Source organism: Netta rufina, assembly GCF_964035555.1.
Source record: "Netta rufina genome assembly, chromosome: 2".
NCBI classification, from domain to species: Eukaryota; Metazoa; Chordata; class Aves; order Anseriformes; family Anatidae; genus Netta; species Netta rufina.
The window spans coordinates 83,137,015-83,162,801 of NC_140124.1; the positions used below are offsets into that span (position 1 = coordinate 83,137,015).

At 39.1% G+C, this 25,787-nt stretch overlaps 2 protein-coding genes across 2 annotated transcripts in view; one reads left to right on the plus strand and one right to left on the minus strand.

The window, feature by feature from the left end:
* Window positions 1-25,787, plus strand: part of CTNND2 (catenin delta 2) — a gene marked incomplete at both ends in the record, with an annotated part of 525,744 nt that overhangs the window by 186,299 nt on the left and 313,658 nt on the right. The gene's annotated exons all lie outside the window — the stretch shown is intronic.
* LOC311207097 (very low-density lipoprotein receptor-like) lies at window positions 4,579-8,031 on the minus strand (the record flags this gene model as incomplete). The annotated part of the gene is given in 3 exon segments (XM_084282996.1): window positions 4,579-4,729; window positions 6,808-7,091; window positions 7,093-8,031. Coding segments are annotated over 3 exon segments (1,374 nt in total).

Here is a 25,787-nt window from a genome sequence, read left to right on the forward strand (position 1 = left end):
CTGATTGTAAGCTGGCCCCCGCGGCTTCATGTTTCATACATGCGCTTCCAACAATTATTCTCCAAACCATGCTTCTTGCAGCTCTTTTGCATTCTCAGCTTGTGTTCCTTTCCTTACCATTATTTCCCAGGCTGCGACTCATGTTAATGCTATGATGGAAATGTCAGGCTAATTATCTGTGAGAATAAGTAATAGTTTGGAAAAGCAGAGGGGAAAACAGCTACACCACGGCAAAAGACCTTAATGGGGAAAGGTTTGCCAACTCTGCGTTGCTGAAGTGAGTGGCATTCTGCCATGGTTTAAGGCAACCATTGAAGCATGTCGGTAAAATGTACAAAGGAAGGTGTTTGTGGCTCCTTGTTTTTGCTCCTAGAAGCAGCAGTATGCCTACAATCGGGATAGGAATCTCCACTCCAGGAACAATAAAACAGGTTGAGAGTGAGCACTGCATGTTCCTGTTCATGCCTGTAGATGTCCCTTGCGTTAATAGAAAAGACTGTAGCATAGCAAACGTTGCAAAATCTATTCTGCTAAATGATTTTCTGGTGGAAGGTTAATTTGCTTCTCTAACAAAAATACTGTGGTGGCTTAAGGTGTAGTTGTCACCTGCTTAAGGGAGCATCGTTGGGTAAGTCAAGAAATGAGAGGTTTAGATCTGCTGTGCGTGAATGCTGTCCCTTTAGAGCCAGAAGAGGCTCCATCAGCTCTAATTTTCTGCTTCTTCAGTCCTTTCAGCAGAAGATGACTGAATAAATACTGAAAGGAGTTCAGGAGAGCAGTGACTTTCCGGGAAAAGGAGGTACAAGAATAGTAGGTAACTCTCTTGTTAGAAGGGAGAGGAACAAAAGCATTGACAATAAATATTAACCCAACTTTCTGTCTGTGTTTTTTTTTTGACAGAAATAATAATTAGAAACTTTTCTTTTTTTTTTTTTTATGTAAGCCTTTCATGTTTTTATTGTGATAAATTGTGAACTTGCTTATTGATATGAATCAAGTTGGCATTATTGGAATATTAACGCAAGTCAGGTTCAACAGTCTTGCCCCATGATACTAGAAATAGAGCTATAGCTACAAAATAGAAATAATTGGAGGAAAAATGCTTGTTTCTCAATTCACTGTAATAGTTAATTTTAACACCCAGAATATTTTATTATTAATTTATTGTGTAGGAAGGTACATTTTTCAGGTATTGACAATAGTGGAAGAAATCCCATCTCCCACATACAGTATAATATTCCAACATTCCCTTGCATCAGTCTGCTTTGTATGTCCATGAGAAGTAGGATGGCCCAGTTATATCCCATTACAATTAAAGTGTTTAAATGTAAAGCAAAGTGGTACAACTAGTGCGTTTGTATTGTGGTTTTAATTCCTGGAAGATTTGGTACAGAAACTTCTTGTTGTCTGCAGTTAGTTAAAAATAGTGCTAACGTACAGCTGGGCAATTACCAAAACAAAACAAAATATTTCTTCTTCCAAGTCTCTTGGAAATTACAGGTGTATTCCTATTGTATTTTGACTTCTCTGATTTTATTTTATTATTATTTTCTTTAAATTTCCATCTTTCACCACAGCCTTTGTATAAATTCATTTTAATACTTTCTGGGTATGCACAAGTTTATAATCTTAACTTTCCTACCTGTTTATCTGGAACGCATCTGTAGTAACTTTTAATTTTTATATAAAACATAGAAGAAGTGACAGCAGCATTAGTAATTGCTTTAACCATTGTATTATGTGAGATTGGGATAATATTGCAAAGCATCCTTTTGACAGAAATATTGTAACTTAGCATAAGGTGAATGTATAGTACAAAGCACTAAATGGGAATCAAATGTTGATTATATGCATTTAAACACCTGTAATTACAAATGCATTCAACAAGAGACTTGAAAATTCAGTGCGCTTTTTAAGCCTACTTTTCAAGTGCAGAGCCTTTGGATATTTGTATGCCAAGGACTGAAACCACAATACATCTTCTTTGTGCATTTATGCTTCAGGAAAAAAAAAAATCTTGTTTGTCTACCAATGGTGAAAAAATTCTTTAGTCTTTTTTTGAATGGCAAAGTTTCTAAGGTTTTAAATATAAGTAGCATTGTTAATGCAATAGAAAATGAAGTAAAAGTGACACAGCATCTGTCTGTAAAGAAATTTTAGATAGAAAAAGAATGTGTTATCCAAAATGAATGTAATAGTACTGAAATACTGATTCAAAATAATCAAGGCAAATGCATTGGTTCTCCCCAAAATTTCATTTAATATAACTAGATGACTTACTCTGATGTCTGAACATTGCAATCACATGCACTCACGTTAAAACAATAAGAAGCTGATGCAAGAGCTGTTGTCATGATGGAAAAATACACAGGTCTGAGACAAAACGTGTGCTTCCTAATTATGTAGTGGTCACAAACTTGGGTGCAATGTTGAATAAGTTATAGTGTAAAGCAAAAGAAGTTTTGTCTCTTTTTCCATTTTGCTTCCAGAAATACTGCTAAGGGACGAACTGTTACTTTTGTTCTGTCTAGCTGTCATGGACTTACCTGTCTTGTTTTCCTGTGCTGGATAGTTGTGCATGCATCTCATTTGACATCTACTAGCTGATGATCAAATCCTACAACTTCAATAAAATCTTTGAGGATGAGTGGCATTTTAGCATAGTAAAGATGGAGTTTCAGCTTGAAGATTTGTCATCAAATGCTTGAATGATATTAAAACAGATTCTTTGTAATTTTCAATGACTAGAAACATAAGTCCAAGTTAGAATAAGTTGTTATACTGAGAACACGTAAACAAAAAAAATTAAGGCCATCATCACCATAAAAATGTCCTACCTTTTATACAACTGTGGACAGATTTGCAGCTTTTAGTGGCTTTACATTTGTTTGCAACATGTTTTCATTGATAAAGATATGTGTATGTGAAGGTCCATAGCTCATCTCTGGCAATTTGTAGCTTGGACAAATAGAGGCATAGTACAGTGGACTGAGGAGTTGTCCATCAGACATCTCGTGACCGTCCTTGGTTAAGTCTGGAGGTGTTCTTTAGTGTGCTGAGCCCCAAAGGGTATAACTGCTGGTTACTGTGGACACAACTTGTCTAATTTACTGTGACCATGAGGTTAAGAGTTTCTCAGTATTATCTGAAACAGTCAACATACTGAATAACTAAATTCACAGCATATTAGAATGCAGCTATAACCATCTAGCCATGTTTCAGGTCCCTCACTGCACGCTTCAGGAGATAATTCTGTATTCTTACAGTCCACTGGCCTGTATATATAACTGTGTATTAACAAAATGTATCAGATACTTTCTACCCATCTTCAAAAAGCCACCCGAAAAGGCTTTTGATGCTTGACATAGGGAATATATAAGAACCAGATTCAAGTGTTTCCTCCCTCTGCTAGAAAAATATTTTAATGACCAGTCATATGAATTATTTTACTGAGATTTACTTTTATACCTCCTGTTATGGCTGTTCTACTGTATACAGAACTGAAGATTCATTTGAGTGGAAAGAGGTCAAGGAACATTATTCTGACAGCTGGAGAGGTACCTGTATTCCCATCTGTGCTTCCAGGACTGTTCCTGTACTGTGTTTTCAAGGACTGTGACATCCACATCTAAAATGCAAACTTTTTTTTTTTTTTCTTTATTACCAACCCGGTGTTTGCTAAATGTGACATCTTATGTGGGTAAACAAATAAATTAATACAAATGAAAAGATGCTTTAATTATTGTTGCTCTGATCCTAGGGAAAAAAAAAAAAAAAGAAAACAGTGGTTCCTTTGTTGCGGGGGGATGAGAATACAGTTTGTATATCTGAAGTTGCTGTTAGAGGCTGCTGCCTGTGTGAAGTTAGTTCAGTAAAAATAGTACATGGGGGAACATCCCCAGCCTCAGTGCAGGCTGGTTCAAGTAAAGGGAGATTTCTCAGCTCACAATGATGCCTCTTATAGAATTTGAAGTTGTCTCACAGTGAAAAATACTTATCTTCTTAAAAGAGTTGTTAGGATTTTAATGTGGTTTAAAGTAACAGGCTTTCCCTTTGAAACCTTTGTTGTTGTTGTTGTTGTTTTTTAAATCAGCAGCCATGGAGCTGCAGGTGTGGTCTTTCAACACTGCTGGCATGCTGGAGGCAACACACAGACGTCAGACTTGAGTAGTTCTGCTTTCAGAATATTTTCTCAGTAGCAGTTGTTGCCCTTGGAAGAAGTAAAAAAAAAAAAAAAAAAAGCAATTATAACTTAGACAAACACTTTTAATGATGTCCGGAGCAGCACAGAACTGTGCCCATTACCCACAAGTGTACTGAGCTTTGCATAGGTTGTAAGAATAAATTAATCAAGACGGTATGTTAGTTGCTCAAGAGAGCTGGTATAGAGTGAGTGCAAGGCTTATGAGGAGGAATGTTAATTGCCTTTCCCCACCTATGCCATTTTTTCTAATCTGAAAAGAGGACAAAGCAGAAAGCTAGCAGCTACTCTCAGAGGAAGAACTTCACAGAGAAGAATGCTCATGTGACAGCACACAAATCTTGAGGATGAAAAAAAAAAATCAAAGTTTTGAAATATTAAGCACTAGCACTGGAGCCAGATGTCATAAGATTAATTATCCTTATGAATCCTGTTTTTAAGGTTTTACAAGCTGTCTGCAGTTTTTGCACAGTTAACAGTTCTAGTTCACCGCCTTCAGTCAAGTGGTTGCATGGTGTTAGCCTGATCCTACAGAAGACAATCACACATTGCAAATAAAAGACCAAATGCCTTGAAGTAGATCACTTGGAGATAAACAGTATTAAAATGGAAGCACATCTGCCAAGTATCAGCTGTCAAAGCCCTGCAGCTTTCTGAGACCAGTCAAGTATTAGAATAATCCATTGTAGTGCACTTCATCTTTAAGTCTTTGTAATCATCCAGCCAATTCGATGAGCTACATGGAAGAGCATACATATGTGTTTGTTACTATAATAATGCTTTAAGAGAAATCTGAAATAGAGGACAGACACTTAATCCGCAGGTTTGAATTTTAGCACCTGATTTGATAGTTATTTCCTGATTTCCCATTATTTCATAATTTCCAGTGGCAGCTACAAACATTTATTCATTTTTTATCTAGCTGAGTATTAAGAAAACTTGATGGAAATAGTCAAAACCTCTTATGTAAGTACAGGAAAGATGTAAATGATTCCAACATATGTATTGTTGTACTTTTGTCCTTTAAAAATGTTTGCATAAGACTCTTTGTGGAGGGATAGGACTGAGCTGTTTGCTGAGGTCGAAAGTCTAATTTTCATCTAATCTAGTTGTCAGCTCAGATATATTCTGTATTTGTGTGAGAGCTGCAGAAGTCAGATGACTTTGATGACTTCCTTGTACTGTTCTGTGGTCACTGAATAAAACTGAAGAATTCTGTACTGACTACAGAAAAGGCTGATACCGAGAACTGGAAGACTGTCACATAAAACTGAAGGACAAGTGAGTTCTTAGTGCCCCTTTTATACCTTTCCCACCTCTTAACCTCCTCCTTCATCCATTTTCATATTATTTTGAGACTTTACAGGGCAGAAACTGACCTTTGTATACACCAGGTTGTTGCAGGAAGCACGGCCGAAAGCACGACAGACACACAGTAGAGTCAGATCATGCTCCATTTTATTGCCCGAATAGCCTAACTTTTATAGAGAACTTAACAGGGGTGGACAGTGTTTCACACAAGATTATTGGTCAAAAGCACTCAGACAAACAGCTACAAGAAAACAACCCCACCTGCAAGAAAACAACGCCCTTGTGATTAGCAGTCACATAGACCTTGTCCTTGAGGCCAGCTACTGGTAACAATATTTTCCTGAATTCCTCAATTGGGCGATGTGGGAACACTGTCATGGGAACTTCTCATAGTTGCCCTGGTAGCTTGGTTTGCTCAGCTACAGCAAGCCATGGGATTTTTGCTGTTTCAAGAAATCCCTCAACAATTCCCCCTTCTTCTTTTGAGCAAACCAAGCCTGACACAGCAGTTTTACAAGTAACTTTTTAGCTATACTTACAACACACAACGATGATTACCACCACCATAAACCAAATCCTTAATCCCCTTGTGATTAAACCCAGCAACCATCTACACTTTGTTTCAAACAAGTCAGTGAACCATTGATTGAAAGGATTGATACCATATTGAATCTTTCTCATGTGCTCTTTCAGGAAAGTAATGGATTTGTGAATTGACTCATTATGATCAGAAAGGTTTAAACAGTACATTCCCTTAAAGTCCTCACACCCATTCCTTTGAGCCAAAAGCAAGATGTCAATAGCAGCTTGATCCTGTAAAAGCAGATGTCGCAGACTATTTTGATCTGGTAACATCTCCTCAAGTATCTCTGTCGTGGCATAGGCTTGCCTCTCGGCCCAGCATACCAATTTTTCTAAGTTGTTACGTGTGGCCGCAGATGCCACTCCAGGCACTGAAATTGCTAATGCCGCTCTAGCTGCAACCCCACACAATTCAACATTATCATTGCAATCCAATGCAAGCAATGTCCATTTATGTCTGGTGATCTCACGCAACTGTAACAAGCTAGGAGCAAATACAATGAGTTTATCTATGTAACATGGACATCTGATAGCATTTGCAGGGATACCCTGCCAGGCCATCCCCACAATTCAGAAGCACATCAGGAGGTAAGGCCAAAGCTGTACAATTGTTCCAAACACTGTAGTTGTTACCCCTTGTCTCCATGCTATAAACCCCTAAACCCTGCTTAGCAGTGTCATTGTAATCACAGGTGTTATTTGTGTCTTTGTACCAGTATGGCCTTTTCCAGGTTCCTGTAGCAGGAATCATCTGATATCCACGGCTACATTCACTTTTGTAGCCACCTTTCAGGTTGATACACATTTGACTACAGATACCAAGGTTTTGACATTCATCAATGTCTCCACAGTTTCTCTTGTCTATAAACTCAAACCCAGCTGGACAGTCACACTCATTTATGATGCATTCCTCCAGGGGCTCATCACCCCAGTCCTTGCAGTCTCTCTGCTGGTTACACACTTTATTGATATCTATGCATTCTCCACTTCTGCACTTTGAATTTGCCAGATCCAGAGCACTGAATAACATTGTTACAGTTTGCTTCATCAGTGCCATACAGACAGTCTCTCACACCATTGCACTGCCTACTCCCATGGACACAGTTCCCATCTTCACATCTGAACTGGTCTGGCCTGCAGGTCCGAGAAGGGCAGTTAATTTCATCACTTCCATCCTTGCAATCAGGATCTCCATCACATCGCCACTTCTTGTGGATACATTCACCTGAGCTGCACTGCACCTCACTCGTAGCACACTTCACTGGAGGTGCAGGCTGGCGGCCACACTGCTCCAAAGATTCATCCGAGTGGTTGGAGCAGTCAGCATCATCAACACACACCCAGCTGATAGGGATGCAGGTAGAACTCTTGCACTGAAACTCATGAACACCACAGGTAGGAGGTGCACACTCCAGCTCATCGCTACCATCACTGCAGTCATCTTGAACATTGCAGACAAAGCTTTTGGAAATACATTGCCCACTACTGCATGTGAATTCTGCTGCACTACAAGTCACAATGCCACAATTCTCTTCATCTTCTCCACTGTCGCAGTCCTTTTCACCATCACATTTCCAGGACACTGGGATACACTGGGTTGACTGAGGACCACAGCTGATTTCATTTACCCGGCATGTTCTCGTATGACACAGCTCAGCACTCTCATCAGACCCATTTTCACAGTCCGGATCCCCATCACAGTGCCATCTGTTTGGCACACACTGACCACTGTTGCACACAAAGTCAGATTCAGCACACGTCTTCTTCACACAAGCACTCTCATCACTGCCATCTAAGCAGTCTTCACATTTTGCTCTAGCACCGTCGGCAGCAGTGCACAGGCCGGCGAGGGCGAGCAGCAGGCAGAGTGCCCCGCAGCGCGGCAGCACCCACCGCCGCCCTGCACCTGTGTCACTTATACTGCTCCTATTACCCATGCCGTTAGTGTCGGTGGCATCCACCTGGTACCGTTTCTGTCTTTGTCGCCCCTTACTCTCCCCCTTTTCTTTTTTACCACTGACCATTCACCACAAATGGGTGAGACACATGATTACTAGTTAGGAAAGAGAGTGTAATGTCTGCTATACGGCTGCAGGCCGTGCCAGCTGCAACCCTAGAAGCTGTTTGTGAACGAGCCTGACTGACGGTGGTCATTTGGCGGTGTAATCTGCGTCTCTGCTCTCCTGCCCTGCAATAGAGCTAAATCGTCATTAATAGTCTGTAGAATGTGGCAACCCCACGGAATGTTATCCAGAAACATAGTTATAACACCGATCTGGGGACGAATAGTCTTTTTTTGCATTGCAAGATAACTTCTTATAAAAAGAATGCCAGAGAGAAGCAGCACAGCCGCTGCTGCCGCTGTCTCCATGGTTACGTCAGACAGGCTGCAGGGTCCTGATCTCCGGCCCTCTGCTCTGTGCCGACTGGCCACACGGTGAGGGTCGGCCGCCATTGTCCACTGACGCCTCTTATCGCCCGTAGCAACTCGACTCCGGACGGCCTGCGCCGCAGTGTGATCACGTCAATTTCCCACGGCCCTCCGCAAATTCCACGTCCCGCCGCAACTCCGTTTCCCGCGGCCCTCCGCAAATTCCACGTCCCGCCGCAACTCCGTTTCCCGCGGTTTTCCGCGTGTCTCAGCGGGAATACCACGCCTCACCGTGAGTCCTGTGTACCGTGTTTCTGGGCCGGTGTCCGGTCCGCTCAAGCGCCGGTCGGATGGGCGCTCCGAAGTCCCGACGGCGCGGCGAGGTCGCGGCGCCGCTGGTCCCGGCGCCGCTGGTCTCCTGGTCTACCTGCGTTCGGATGTGCCGGCGCCGCTGGTGTCCCGCTGCGCTGCGATGTTTGTCCCGGCGAAGCTGCGATGTTCCGTTCGGGTCCTGTTCAGGTCTCAGCCTGTTCGGGCGCCATATGTTGCAGGAAGCACGGCTGAAAGCACGACAGACACACAGTAGAGTCAGATCATGCTCCATTTTATTGCCCGAATAGCCTAACTTTTATAGAGAACTTAACAGGGGTGGACAGTGTTTCACACAAGATTATTGGTCAAAAGCACTCAGACAAACAGCTACAAGAAAACAACCCCACCTGCAAGAAAACAACGCCCTTGTGATTAGCAGTCACATAGACCTTGTCCTTGAGGCCAGCTACTGGTAACAATATTTTCCTGAATTCCTCAATTGGGCGATGTGGGAACACTGTCATGGGAACTTCTCATAGTTGCCCTGGTAGCTTGGTTTGCTCAGCTACAGCAAGCCATGGGATTTTTGCTGTTTCAAGAAATCCCTCAACACCAGGTGTAGCTTGTTTGGGCATTCATTGAGTATCATATGCTATGCAAACTGTCTTTACATAAGCTACCCAAAGACCGTGTTTCAGGCTGTTGCATTTTAAAGAGGGACAAAGCTTTAGTATAGAGGTGCAGGAGAGAAGTTGAACGATGTCTAGGCCCAGTCTGTGAAAACATTATAGATGTTGAAGACCAAAAATTTATTTTGTAAATATCAGGGGTCAAATATGTATCTTATATTTGCCTGTTGTTTTCTGGTTTCCTTCTTAATCATTGAACCTTGCACATGGATAGGCAGTGTTTTCCCTGATATGCCAATATGCACTGGGTTCAGTATTTAAAGGCTTCATGGACAGAAATGACACTTAAAGAGCCTGGGTCTGACCTCTCACATCTCTAAAGCTGCTTCAATTCAGCCAGCTTGTATGGATTTGAGTAACGTGTGTTTACCTCTCCATAACTTTCAGAGAAACATACACTCTAGGTGTACAAGCATTAGGGATGGAAAGTCTATCAGTGCCCTTGGTAGTTTGTAGCCCTAGTGGTTAGCTACCTTTATGAATATTTATGCCAGATTTTCAGAAGAACAGTTTGCTGTTGTAGTGCACTCCTGTTATGCTTTCTGTACTGGAAGAAAATTCTAGTGCCTCAACTGGGAGAAATAGTGTCACATATATTGTAATCAGACAACCTCTCAATCTCCTTGATTAACTGATCAAGCTAAGCGTTTTTAATCAGACAGGTCATACAGAGGCATTTTCATCAGTTTAATTTGTATTATTCTTCACTTTTTTTCTCCAGCCCTTTTCAATGACCCCTTTTGAGTTTGATCTCTGTAAGCAATATTTAAATATCAAGAATTTTTCCCAAAGCCTTCTACCAAAACAGAATTTTCCCTAGTATTATTCATTCTCTTCTTGCATCCAAGGTTTGTATTAGCTCTTCTTGCTGCAGCATATAACCCTCACCTACCTAGATGTCAAACCATTTAACCCCTAAATCCCTCTGTCACTGTTTTTCCAAGAAACGTTATCTATTCTGTAGGAAAGATGAGGATTCCTTTAAAAAAAAAAAAAATTACTCATCTTTTGGCAGTTATGAAACACATTCTTACCTAGCAAAGTAATTGCAATCAATCTTTCTACTTGTTCCCTCATAACTAACAGTTTAGCCAATTCTACTCATCAGCAACCTTTATAAAGTGATTATAATGCTTAGTTCCAGCTCATCAATGAAAATGTTATATTTGCTAGCTATACAGAATCCCACAAACTGTCCCCATTCGCCACGAAAGATGCCAACCATTTCTCTTCATGTACTTTGATGCTGCCCAGGCCAATTTTCTGTCTGAAAATACAAAATCAAAATGGTAATGTGGAAACTGTATCCATTGTTACTTTTAAAAAATTAAGCTTTAGATCTCAGAAGGGAATTAAATTACCTTGGTAATACCTTTTCTCAGGAAAGTCTTGTTGACTGACGTTTGGGATCAGCTCTAGCCTGGCCATTGCAAGCAGACAATATCTTAATAGATCCATCAATAGCTTCAGCAAATGGAAGGATAACAAAGTGAAATGAGAAAAAAAATGGTAAAATTCTTTCAACTAGATTTGATCTGCCTGCTCTGTGTAAGGAGAGCACAGAAACAAGACTGCTGTTGTTTCTCCTCACTGTTGTGCGACTCCACAGTATGATTCCAGCTGTACCAGTTGTTAATCGGGCATGATTTATTTCAGAACTTGTGCTTAGACTAGTATACTTCTTGGCTAGAATTTGCCAAAGCAGTTTTCAGTTTGAGCCAAGAGATGGTCTAATAACAAGAGAACAAGCAACGTACACAAAGCAGCCGCTGTGGTCTGAGGAGTGCTGTGATGAGCCAGGGAAAAACTCGTAACGCTTTCCTGAGTTGTACCTGACATTTGCTCTTCATTTTAGTTTCCAAGTACACATGGATGAAACATGAGTTGGGATGTAATTTTTGTTGAAGTTGTGCTAAGTATTCATGCACTGATTATGTATGTAGTTTTTAAATGTCTTACCTAGATAAAGGTTCAAATATAAAGTACTAAGGAGACTGCATAGATTAAATTTTATTGTGAAACTGAACATTTTCTAAGTGTAAATCACATGAGAGATTAACCTTGAGCTTTTCGTGAAACCCATTGAATCAGTAGGCTTTGGCAATCAGCATTTGAGATCAAGGGTAAATAAACCTGTATATGAATTACTGGAACTGTGTTCACATGCTATAACTTCATAAAATTTTGCATTGTCTATCTACGGTAAATAATTCACCATCCTTTTTTAAAGATCCTGGAATACATTAACCTGTTAATTGAATAACAGCGTTCCTGTATTAAATTTTCCTGTTTCCATTAAAAAATCCAATCTTCTCTTTTTCATTATTCAAGTTATGAAATAGTTTGGACAGTATAATATATTAGATTCTCATGTCTTGAATCAGAGCACAGCACTGAGTTGGCTTTTCAGTTGGGACAGGGCTGTTTCTGTAGCTTGTAATATTCCTGCAGGAGTGCACGGTGTTCAACATGTTGGTGACAGTATCTGGTTCAGAGGGGAAAGGAGGCCACCTCTCCTTTTTTTTAGCCACCAGACGTAATATTAGGAAACCATACTTTCTATAACACGACGCCTTTCTCATGACACAGCAGTACGTTCAGCAGTTCCTACAACCTGTAATATTGTTGTTCACTGGTCAACTGAGTTAACTCAGTTAAGGATCGAGTGTAAAGGAGTTACAGACACAAGCAGGTTCTCCTTACCTGACAGCCCTGCTTGGGAGTTCAGCTAAGGATGTCGTTGGTAAGAGCCATCTGGCTTGGATTACCCCGCCATAAAAAATCTAGAGGTGAGTGGGGGCATGGACATCTCCAGAAGGCTGCTGATGGGTTCCTCATCCCCCCCAAACAAATATTTGTGTGGTTTTGCCCAGTCTGGCAAGTCATAGCATATTAGATACTGTCAGGAAGAGTTGATACACTAATCTAAACAAAGGACCACAATTATGTAAATAAAGCCAAGGTCTTTTCTGTTGTTGTTGTTTTTGTTTTGTTTGTTTGTTTGTTTGTTTTCTTCTTCTTGTTTTGTTTTGTTTTGTTTCATGGAAAGTCTTTCTTCCAGCATAAAAGTAAGCAGAATCTCAGTGTTGCCAGTTTAACAGGATGAGCTCCCATTCTTCTTGTTTAGGTGAAATTGTCCAAAATGCTTAAGGAATTGGGAGTGCTTAGGTAATGCTAGTGTCAGTGTTTCTGCTCTAGCAAAAATGCAGTATGAAGGTTAAGCTATTGTGAATGGATGGTACAGTAATCATTAGCTCACCTTTCTTTCACTTTAAGGAAACACTTGTCAACGCTGGTAGAACTTGGCACATTCCCTTCAAAATTTTGATCCACCAGAGTATGTCTCATTACTTGTTCTAGGTGTTTGATTTCTCTGGCTGACAGAGAAATTCAAGACTCCCACCCTGTCCAAAGCTGTCTGTTGAAGCACTGTGAAGCAATGTGAATCCCGATACACATTTTTCATCTTAATCTTTTAATCCAGGAAGTGACACTCAATGAGAGCTGTGAGTTCTATGGAGGATATAAAATGTGATAGTTTCGTGTAATTAATATATTATATATTTTTGCAGTTGGAGCTCAAGAAACTCTAGATAGTTAATAGTGACATCCAAAAAAATATTCCACATTTTTTTCCTTTAAAATTCCTTCAAACTATGTATATTTATTCTCAACCTGATTATGCAGTTTGTATTTTTTAGCCAAAAATCTATTTGGCTTTCTTGGAAAAGCAAGCTTAGTATTTTATTTATTTATTTATTTATTTATTTATTTTCCATCATGTTAGGTCTAGGGGTACTCATTTCATCCCTACTGTGTTTTTTTTTTTTCTTGCAAGACTCCTAAAATCCCTGCAGTGCCTTTCTCTGTGTTTGCATAGAGTATGAAAGATGAAATAGTTATAACAGAACTAAACTGTTAGCATTTTTCCTACCTTTTGTTGGTAGAATCGATGAATATATACTGTATTAATGCTCGGTGATAGCCAAGCTCATTGCTAAACATTTATGTGCAGCTATGTATACAATGTCATAATAACTTGACGATCTTTCTCAAGGGAGAGAAACTGAGTATTTGCACTTTGGTAGCTTTATTCTGACATCTGAGAGATGCTCCTTCTACCAGCCACACTCACTGTACACCACTCACATTTCATCCTTTGTTATCTGATGTAGCTACAAAGCTGGAAATTTCCGTATACAGTATTTGCTCTAATTAATTCTGATTTTCTTAAATACAGTACAAATATACAGAAACAACAGAAGTATGTTGACTTCATAAAGAGGATATCAAGTATGGGAAAAGTTATAAAGGCTCTGAGTATACAGGTACTACTTGGTAGGCTTGCTTATTTCAGAAATATCTTCTAGGATGTCTTGCAACAGAGACAGAGAACATCTCCAGACCTACCTTGTGCTGAGCTAAGACTGATAACCAAGGTATCTTTTAAACTATTATTATTTTTGTCTGCGGAGAAATTGAACTAAAATTATGCATTCAATTCTAACCCACAGACCAGCTAGCAGAGAAGTCAGACTTTCCATTTTGGTTTCCAATTTAGACAGTAAAATGAGATCCTTATCCCATCATCTGCCTGTGGCCTGCTGAGTACACTATAGCAACATGGCTATAAAAAATCATGTATTTTTAGGGAAGGAGCAATCAGGGTAGGTATTTATTCAGTTTTGAGATTCAGAACCTAATAATGGAATATTTTGATTGTTTTAAATAATAAGCCAATTAGTCTCATGGCTGTATTTTTTTTTCTATTTTCTGTACTGGCATAACTCAGATGCAAAATAGATAATTTAGTAGCATCTACTGTTCTGAAGAGAAGGGAGTGTTGCTGCCACACTTCTTGTGAAAGAAAAGATTTCTAGTTGTACATACATCAGATAATGGTTATTTTAACTCAACCCAACATATGCAGAAAAAATCTACAATGTTTTTGTTTTCTGTGCATATCTCATTTGAACAGATTATTTTTTAATACTTCACCAAAATTTAGATTGTAAAAATAGTTTTTCTGTTTAGAGATTAGAATCAGCGTCATCATTTTTTTTTTTTTTTACTTTTCAGAAAAGAAAATTGAGACCATCTGTCTATTAATTTTTCCCCAAGTTGCAACCATAACTATTTTGTAGTATCACATAGCTTCATGTTTTAAGCATTCTACTTGTATGTGTGTATTTTTGACACATCTCAAGGGTGTGCAAAAACATCTTTCCCAACTCCGTCTGGACTGAATATTAACCTATAGTTTGTGGCTTAAATCTTGTTCGTGCTTGGCCAAGGTACATCCTCAATTAAAGAAATCTTCCTAATCTGTTTTTTATACAAATCTCAATTTAAATATTTGCAGAATGCAGTTAGCACAAAATTGACATTTATCATGAGACTGTTCTTGAAATATAAGATTTACTGAGCAATTTAGATGTGGGAGGAACCCAGCTTTCATCCTGGATGCATGATGTTCTGAAAATAGAAATGGTATTTCCGATGCTTGCTTTTGATCCAGCTAAGTTGATACATGCTGGCAAGGGTTTTTGGGAGTTGCAAATGTCTCGTATTTTCAGGATGTCTTCTAAGCTTGAAATCCCAGCCCCTCTCTTCCAGCTGACCACTAGAGGATGGGGCGATCACCCTTTTGGGTTCTAAAATTTGAAAGAACCTGAGCTCCAGGACAGCATCTTTTTTTTTTTTTTTTTTTTTTCCCGGGTTCTTTTTTTTATTATTATTATTTGCTTTTTTTTTTTTTTTTTTTTTTGGCAAATGTGAACCTTACTTTCTGTGTTCTGAAAAATGTGTCTATGCTGTCTTCCAAATATTTTTAAATTGAAAACAAATGATACAAAGTCTCTTTAATTAGGTCTCTGATTGGGATGGCAAACAGCTAAGGAGCAGGAAGAAGGGATTGGACTTTACTGAGGAAAAAATTAGTAGCTAAGATGGAAAATAAGAAAATGCTTTTTTTGTTTGTTTGTTTTTGTTTTAATATGTGGCTTTGCATAAATAAGACTAATTTAGTTGAGAGTGGCTTAACATTAAAGTAATAAAACAAATTTGTAACAACATATATGTATTAATAAAGGACTAGCAATTACTAAAATAACTTATTAATGATAATAATATTTTAAAACAAGATATACCATTGTATTTATAGCAAAGTTAGAGTTGTATTTCTGAAAGGCTTATAAGGATAGCCCAAATGAAATTTTTCCTTGAATGCAACCTCAGTACTAGATCAAAACAGGGCTGTTTGCTGCTGAGCTGTCAGAGCATGCTGTACTTCTGCCAGTGGCATCCCTGTATCTAATGGCAGGTGTAGTTTTTAACAGAGTTTTTAACTGAGCTTTTCTCTCTGTAAGGAGTTAGTACACGTGTTGGCAGGGACCGAGAGCACTTCAGCTTCAGCCAGGGGAAAGTGTGACGGGTGGAAGTTGCAGACTTTGCAGTCGGGATCCTTGCTTCTTCGTGGCACGCTGCAGGGCACATGGGGGCATCAAAGAACTAAACCAGGGCCAGGCTCAATGCCCAAAGACCAATGTCAGCAGTTATGATACCAGTGCCTTTCATCTCCACCTCAGCTTTACTGTCAGTTCCTCTCCAGTGGAGAGCCGCAATGTAGGAAGTCACAGAAAGGACAAACATTCTTTATACTTAATTTTTACTTTTCGAGTCTGTTTTGTGTCCAGGTAGGTAATTTCAGGTTTCTTACAGTAGCTGCAGCGATTAAATGGAGAGTGTAAAGTTTCATACTTTGTGTTGTACACAACCATGAAGTCACACGTGAAGGTTGAAGCCGATGATGCCTCATGGGTTTTGTTAATTTATTTTTATTTTTTTTCACTTTGTAGCTGTAGCTGGGTTTTAATTCTCTTTCAGTATTTACCTGGTCTTGGTAACAATGTTTTAGGGCAATCAGGTAATCTAGAAACCTTTTGCTACTTCCTGTCTGTTCCTTTACAAAACAGGGCAGGCTATGAGACCCTTACAAAATCAGGTAGGGATCCCAGCATGCTCCATCTTTTTGGAATCCTGGCATAAAATCACGGAGTGGTTGAGGCTGGAAGGCAGCACCTCCAGAGGTGTCTAGTCCAACCTCCCTGCCCAAAGCAGGGTCAGAAAGAGCAGCTTGCTCAAGGCGCTGTCCAGTAGGGTTGGAGGATGGCAGCTCCCCAGTCTCTCTCAACCCATTCCAGTTTACTCACTGTAAAAAAGTTTTACCTTACGTTTAAATGGGAATTATTGTATTTTAATTCATGCTCATTGCCTGTTATCCTCTCACTTGCTACCACTGAAAAGAGTGTTGCTTTGCCTTCTTTATTGCCTCCCCTCAGGTATTTATACACATTGGTAAGATCCCCCTGAGCCTTCACTTCTCCAGGCTAAGCAGTCCCAGCTCTCAGTCTTTTCTCATACAGTAGAGGCTCAATTGCAAAGGTCATCTCAATGACCCTTCACTGGGATCACTCTATTGAGTCCATGGCTCTTTTGTCCTGCAGAGCCCAGAACTGGACCCAGTACTCCCAACGTGTCTTGCCAGTGCTGAGCAGAGGGGAAGGATCACCTCCCACCGTTCATTGGTGATGCTTTTCCTAGTTCGACCCAGGATGCTGTTAGCCTTCTTTAGCACAAAGAGACATTGCTGGCTCCGTTTTCTCTTCTTGTCCAAAAGTATCTCCAGATCCTTCTCTGCAAAGCTGCTTTCCATCTGGTTAGGCCTACAGAAAGCCCACAGCCTGTGCCAATGCATGGGGTTATTCCTGCCCAGGTGCAGGACATGGCATTCCCCCTTGTTGAACTTCAGGAGGTATTCTATTTGTCAGGCTATTTCTTTAGTCTGTTGAAGTCCCTCTGAACAGCAGCACAGCCATGTGGTCTTTCAACCACTCCTTAGAATTTTGTATCATCTGCAAACTTGCTGAAGCCGCACTCTGTCCTGTCATCTACACAATGAAATTATCACGGTCAAAATGCTCAGCTTCAGACCAGTACTAATCCATGTGATATTTTCATCTAGGCACCTTTCACGTGAGATGATGAGGAGAGGGGATAGGTGTTAGGGCACCACGTGCTGCACACAAAGAGCTGAAGAGCACTTCTTAATTTCCTATACCCTGACAAGGGGTTCCAGAGCAGCAATTTGGATCTAAAGCATACTGGACTTGGAAAGTTAGGAAAGAATAATTATGGATAACATCCATTAATGTAGGATTTTCAGGTGCAAGGTCACATTGTGTCTTTGTTTTGAGCATCAGATTTGTTAGTTTTGAGTCTGTCTTAATGATAAGGAAATAACCTTAAGGAAAGGTTATAAGGTTAAATAACCTTAAGGAAAGGATAAGAAAATAACCTAAGGAAATAACCTGTTCCTGGTTTTCAGTATATGCCCCTTCAACTTCATACACATAAAGTTGTATGTGTACAACTCAATTTACTAGTATCTGAATTTGATTCTTAAGTGAAGTATGGAGCTAATTCTGTTCATTATTATTATTATTATTATTATTATTATTATTATTATTATTATGTGCATTTCTTTGGAGAAAGTTTAGGAAATACTAACATCTTGAAATTGCTGCTGAAGTGCTTAGAATGTATTCTACATATGTCTATTTGTAATAGTTCATGATTCCAGACTTCATACTTAATGGATGATTAAAACCACTAAATAACTGTCTTCCTGGTGATGTGTTATTTTTGTCAAGAATGCTAATTTATTAGTTATTCACTTAAGTAGGCTATAGTTAAATGTTTCTATAGTTTGGTTCAAGCTACAAAGGTATTGGCAATAATCGTACTGGCAGCTGTGGATCCGTTAATCCATTTGTATAAAAAAAAAAAAAAAAAGAATTACTCACAACTTTAAAGCTATAAATTGATAAAATGGTAGAGTAGAATCTAGACCTGAAAGTCAGATGAATAGAAAAAAAAATTGTTTATGACAAGAATATTTAAAAGGTTAAATTAATTCTGAATATGATTCACTCTGTGAAGTCTGAAGTAATGGTAGCTTCATAAATAAATAAATAAATAAATAATGATAATTTAAAACAAAACAAAACAAAAAAAACACCACACCACCCTCTTGGCTAGTATTCTGATCTCATAGAATTATTGAAATGTTTTTCCTGCTGTAAATATGTGGAGGAGTCGCACATAGTTTTGATGAAGTCCTAGGGAAAATAGTTTTATTTTAGGTTTAGTAGCCCATGCCTTTTATTGCCGAAGTGTATGTCTGTCAGGTAGTCTGGCTGATGGTACATGTGGTGTGAATGGGATCAGCAGGGTATGCTGAATTATTTGCTCGGGAAGTAGAGGGGAGTTCCAGCTGGTAAGGCAGACAATATTATTCAACACCGTAATCAAGAGCATTTTACCCACATTCAGTTTGTCACTGAATGGGAAGGAGATGGAACTGGATTGAATTAGGTGCATTTCCAATAGTATCATGTCTTGCAGTTTCAATACAGATTATAAGGTACTCCTGAAGGCTAAAGTGGAAGTGATCCAACAGTGAAAAAGCCACTGTCAAAGAAGCCTGAGATGTCTTTCTTCTTTCTGGACACATGGTGTCCAATTACCCTGTTTCTGCATCTCAAGCACCGCCAGTCCTGTGTTGTAGGGGGCCTGTTTCACTTCCTCAATCCGGCCTTCTCTCCTGCATTGACCTATCTTTTAGATAGTTTCTAGGTCTTGTCCTGTGGGTGGAGTGTGGACAGTGCTGTCACCTCTCTCTGTCCCTGTCTCCTGCTGCTCCAGGTGGCTGTCAGGAGGGCCCCTGGAGCTGGCTAAGCTCCCTGCCTTGCCTGGGGCCTCTGGCGAAGCCCCTGAGCACCCTGCCCTGCTGCCACACAGCTCCGGGGCAGGCCAGTGCAGGCACGGCCTGTGCGGTGCTCACCCTTTGCTGAGGGAGCAGCCGGCTCTTGCAGCTCTGTCTCAGCTCTCTTCTGTGAGCTGTGACTGCATGCTGCCACAAGAAGCTATGACTCTTTCTGCTGGTGGGCACCAGGGACTTCTTCGTTTTGCTGATGGTGGCTTGTTAGAGCCTTGTGTTCCCCAGATGCACATCATTATCAGCGCATCAAAACAACTCTTGTGGTCTTGTCCTTTGATTCAAATTTACTTCTCGGTACAGTTGGCATATGTATAAACCCAAATTAGTCACATACTAATGTATATCTACAAAATGCTGTCAGCAAGGCCACCCAATAAAGCCACGTCATAATTAATTCCTTCTGATAAGTAGTGACTCTTTTCCCACATAAGACAAAGGTGGTTAGATGACAAGTAACAGTGTATGCTCAAAAAAAAAAAAAATCTTTCTTTTGAAAGATGTTTGCATAATGTATGATTTTGCTTTTGTTCTGATACAGTTACTTAAAGAAGTGAGAATTCAGGGCAGGTGCAATCTACATCATGGTAGGGCATGGCTTTCTACAGACTCATTTTCAAGTGGGTGATGCTTTCATAAAACATTAGGGCAGATGTTTCGAACTCATTTGTGTAAACAGATAAGCTTGAGCCTTGTGGAAAATAAGTGAAAACTACATAGTCAGCAGCCCCCATGAAGCTGAATTTGCCACACACAACAACTATGTCAAATGCCTTATAGCAACTGAATAGACTGAGAAGGAATGATTTGTATTTCCTTTTTATAACCAAAACATTAGGTTATTCTTTTCTCTAATATAAGCTTGGGGCTTGAAGAAAAAAGGGAAAGAAGTCCATCTGTTGTCAGACACTTCAGATAATGCCCTGTTTGTTCCTGGCAGGTTATTCTTCTGCAGCCGTGAGAAAGGTTGCCCTGTCTGTCACACGCATGCCTTGTGTCAGAGCTCTAATGAGTGAATTGCAGTGAAGGTAGCCTTGTTGTTGAGTTTCATTTGCTTTTCAGAGGGTGCCACATATGTCTTTTTGCCCTCTGCTCAAGAGGAGATTGAAACAATCCTTTTGTTTGAAATACTTCACTGAAAATGCAGTTCAGCGCTGAGAAGATGGTTTGGATTCTTCTTCTTCTGTTCCTGGGATTCCAGATTATATTTTCACAGTTTAGAAGTAAAAAAAATAAGGGTTACATTTCCCTTCTCTTTTTCCTAAGTGTGACCTTGAAGCTTCAGGCTGGACTATAAATGCAGCCAGGTGTCTCACATATAATGTAGACACAGAAGTGTCCTGCTTAGCAGGACAGAATTGGTAATGCCAAGAACACTGTACAAGCCGGCCAAGACAGATGCTTTTTCCAGGTTGCACTGGGTCTTAGTCTACAGAAGTGAAATTTATGTGTTTAATGTAAGTATTGACATACTCAAAACATACCTGCTTCATATGTTTGGAACCAAGTCTCTTAAGAAATCATCAGTTTTAGCATCATAAGTGCCACCATACTTGCACAGTAATCTACCTTCACAGAGCCACAGAAAGGCTGAGGTTGGAAGGAGACTCTGAAGATTGTCTGGTCCAAACCCCCTGCCCAAGCAGGGTCACCCGGAGTCCTTTGACCAGGACCGTGTCCAGGCAGTTTTTGAAGATCTTCAAGGAGGGAGACTCCACAACCTCTCTGGGCAACCTGTGCCAGTGCTCTGTCACCCGCACAGCAAGAAAGTGCTTCCTGGTGTTCAGACAGAACTGCCTGTGTTTCAGTTTGCCTCTTGCCTTCTTCAGCTCCTACTGAGTTGGGTAAAATCTGAACTGCTTTGGAAGAAATTAAAAAACACATGAATAGTTGAATATAAATATGTTTATTCACGGGATAAATATTGTTTGTGATTCCAGGATGATTTTTTTTTCAAGTTCCATTAATGCTTTTTCAAAAAAAAAAAAATAAAAAAAAAAGCGTAATGGGAAGAGGAGATAATTGTTCTAAAAAGCAAAGCAAAACAGATTGTTTTTTTTAAAAGCCTTCATGCTAAAGGTTTCCAGGAAGATGCTGCTTCTAGTATACATGCAGTCACCAGCAAACTTGCAGTTCTATCAGAAGACTATTTTTTGGGTAGCAGAGGACAGGAACAAATAGGCAGTCAAGCCACCACCTTTACAAATGCCATCTGCTTTGGGAAAAATTTTCTCATGTAGATTTAGTGGGAAGATAAGAAGGGCAAGCTTAATCCTTCTCTCCCAATACTGACAGTGTGCTCGCCTGTGTGCTTGGGGGTTTCTGGATCCCCCAGTGCTGGGGTCAGCTCTCCCTGTTACAAGGCAGGTGATGGTGCTGGCAGTCACATGGAGGTCATTTCTTGTCACAGTGTCCTCAACTCTGTGCCTTGCAGCTGCCTGGCACCTATCTGACACATAGCGTAGTCAGTCTGTGATGCAGCGGTACCTATGTTCCTGTGCAGGAGAATCATTTTTTAAATTATAAACTAATTCTTCAAAGTGCTTCTGCTATTGAAAAGCAGACTTCGTAGTGCACATGAGTTTAAGGAGACATTTTATTGTAATACAGAAACACGAAGGATGTTTGTGGCTCAGAGTGCTGCAGAAAAACAAGTTTTTGAATTTAAACTCTTAGTGAAACAATGACTTAAGGAAAAAAGAGGACTGAAAATGTTAATCATATATTAGTGTGCATCATCCGAACTTCACATGCCATTTGTCTACTAGCATTTGTTTTAGTACAAGTCTTTATAAAGAGCTGCAAGATATAAACATCGTGATAAATAGAAGATTAACTTCGGGAAATAAGTGTTAGGGAATCATTCAGATTCTTTTTAATGACTAAATTTTGTTTCAGACTTAAATATATGAAGTGGTAGATTTAATGTAAAGACAGACACAGATAAGATTCTATATGGGTCAATGCCACCTCTACGTATACATCTATGCATGTATACATATACATAGATATTCACATACACGTGTGTAAGTGAAGAGCTCTTCCTGATGATAGAGACTAGAGGCATTTCTTTTCCTTGAAGCCTGGAATGTGGAATTGAAACTAACTAGTATTTGTCATCTTGGAAGATGAAAATATGTTGTAATGTGCAGATGGAACACGTACATGTACTGTGGTGCTTATGAAAACAAATGCCTGTGTTTGAAACATAACTTTGTGGATATTCTTTCTTGGCTGTCCTGTGCTTTTCATCTTTTGAATTACAGGCAATGTTTCCATGCTGAATGAAAAATTAATGAGCATACTGGACAAAATAAAGTTTTGACTTATTGTTTTATGCATGTAGTAGTAATTACAGTAAACCTTTGTCTCCTCTTTGTCTTTCCATTTGTCTATCTGCATTATTGACGGTACATTTTGGAGTAGTTTACTAAAGACTTGTGAGTAATAGAAGTTGTATTGCTATGGTAAGTTTCATTTTGTAGATGACCATAAAGTATTTTCAGAATTCCTGTGATTTTTTCAACAACCTGTTTAAAATCCATTTCATCATGAAAAAAAAAAAAAAGAAAAGAAAAAGAAAAAGAAAAAGTATTTGTCTAAGAAGAAGGAAGAAACTCATCTGAAATTAACCCAAGAAACAATAAGTCCAGTCTTATGTGCTATCAGAAGACTGGTTTAGTACAATTCAGGTACTGATCTTGCGTCATCTTCAAACTGGATGAGTTTGCCTTAAACACTCCTGGAGAAAAGTTCATTCCAAGATCAACCCCAAGACTGATATTTGAGTAATTCTGTGTCATTTCCCTGATGCTCGACTTCACCTTAACACTACTGGTTGTCTCATCTGTCCATTTTGATGCCTTCTGTTCAAATCTTGTAATGATTCCCACTTTATTTTTAAGCTATTAATTCAGCGATGTCATCAGATTCAGCAATGTCACCAGGGTTAAATGCCTGGTAGAATTCCAAATATATTAGACCTGTATTTCCTTTTTTTACTCTCATAAAATTTTACCACCTAATTCATCTGCGTGAAGCCTTAGTATGCATGCATTTGTTTTCCTCATGGCCATTACAGTTCTAATTATTAGCAAATTATTAAACTTTAATAGTCAGACTAGACTTGGGTTGTGGTTGTTTTCTTTTCCCTTGTCTTAAACAGGCACAATGCTTTGTAATGTCTGTTTAGAACATGGAGGTTATGTAGTTCATCATGGAATGTAGAGTATACCGTGTTCTTTGAACTCCCTTTACCATGATGCTTCTGTAGAACACTGTTGAAGAGGCTAGACATAATTTTTGGCTCTATCTAATTGCCTTTTTTTCCAGTCCTATCTTAACTGACAAATTGCCCTGGTTGCAGTCATTTTGGGGTTGTACTGGATTTATTTTGTTGTATTTTTAATTTATTTAATTTGCTTAACCACTAGAAATTCTTAATGTTGTTTTTCATTGGTGGGTGTTTTATTTATAAGTTTTATTTCTATTTATAAGGTGTTTTATTTATTTATTTATTTTCCATACACATTATAGGCTTTGAAATGCAAACACATTAGGATGTGGACACTATTTCTAGCAGTTGAAGAATGGCCATACCTCCAAATCAGTGCAAGTTAGCAGGACGTTGAATGAAATGATTGGGAGTAAAATTCTGTCTCAGCTTTCAACACTGACTGTCCTTATGCTAATTTTCAAAGACTGTCCTTCCTCAAAACGACTACAAAACGCATTGCTTTCTTAGTTGTTTTTGACTACTAGCTTTAGCACATACATACTGTGAGAAATTAATTTTGTCAAGTCCAGAAGAGATTTTCTGTGTTTCTTATTCAGGGGAAAAAAATCTTTTTCTTTTTTTCTTTTTCTTTTTCTTTTTCTTTTTCTTTTTCTTTTTCTTTTTCTTTTTCTTTTTCTTTTTCTTTTTCTTTTTCTTTTTCTTTTTCTTTTTCTTTTTCTTTTTCTTTTTCTTCTTCTTCTTCTTCTTCTTCTTCTTCTTCTTCTTCTTTTTCTTTTTCTTTTTCTTTTTCTTTTCTTTTTTCCTTTTCCTTTTCCTTTTCCTTTCTTTTCATATAAGCTCCGTTTTGCCTGTGGAAGCAGATTTTGCATTTGATTGGACTATTTCTGAGATGCACTGACTGAACAAGTAGAAAAATAAATACTTCTCAATTTTATGAGCAGCTTTTAAAGCTAGATTAAGATATTTAAAGGGAAAGGATTTGCATAGCTAAGATGATGGGATAGCACAGTAGCGAAACTCCAAAGATTCATTTTGGATAACTAGAAAAAAGAAGGATAAATGCAAAGCTGGTTACTTCTATTTCATGTATGTATATTTTTGGTGATAGAACATGTGGAGGGGCATAAGGATTGCTTAGCGGCATGAGCTGTATGAAACTTTGAAACTTGGACTCTGCCAGCCATGGGGAAGAAAGTGTTTTTTTAATGAATTGTTTTGAACAAGTATGTTAAGAAATCCGTAAGAGAGATTTGCCTAGGTGGCCAAGAGTTTAATTTTACTGTTATCCAGGAATCACTTCACCAAAACAAAGGGCTTTTAAAAATTGAGTGTGATTCTCTATCTGCCAATGTAAAGCTCAGCTAGGTACTTGAGATCTGTGTTTCATTTCCCTTGTCTGCTTTTTCAGCAGAGTCAGCGGAGAAAATTAGTGCTTTTATTTAACCTACTAGAGTTAAACATTTTGCTGCATAATTATGCAGACTTTCCAGAAAGTACTAAGTGGCCCCTTGAGCAGAATGAAGATCAGTGCCCTGTCTTAACACTTCTAAGTGTTACCACATTTCTAATTTCAGATGCTTTCAGGATGCCGATAGGTAGAATTTGGTTTTACCAAACAAGCCATCTCAGCAGTTAAATTCTGCTATTGAGAACCTCTGAGATATGACCTCAGTTCTACTAGAGGTGATAGAATAACTGGTCTCTTAAATTTTTACAAGTGATAAAAGTGGCTTAGTGATAGCTAAGCCTCCTGGATTTTGGGGAGAACTCAACATGAGAACCTATAATATTCTTTATGCTACCTGTCTAGTAACCTAATGGTTACCAGACCTAATGTTATTAGGGCCAAATTTGCATTAGAAAAGTTTGTGGTAATTAGGTAACAAATAACTTTAGCCATTGGTCCCATTTACATAGGAAAAATAATAAAAGATCAAAACCAAACTTACAGTGTAATATGAATTTCACAATTCCAGGTGTTTGTGGCAAGAAATATAGTCTTTTTGGCAGTTTAAAGGAACAATAATATGGAAATCCAGGGGTATGCTCTTGTTTTTCATGAATGAATGCCCAAAGCAGAAGAAGGAAGAGAAACAAAGTTAGAAGTCTTAGGAAAACAAATTTGCCAGCTATTAAGCTGCAGCAAAATCAGCTGCATGGTTAGAGATGCAGACTAGTTTGGTACTTGTTTCACTATGAAGGCACTGAGCATTATAGGAAAGCCAGATGGAGGAAAGAAGTGATTA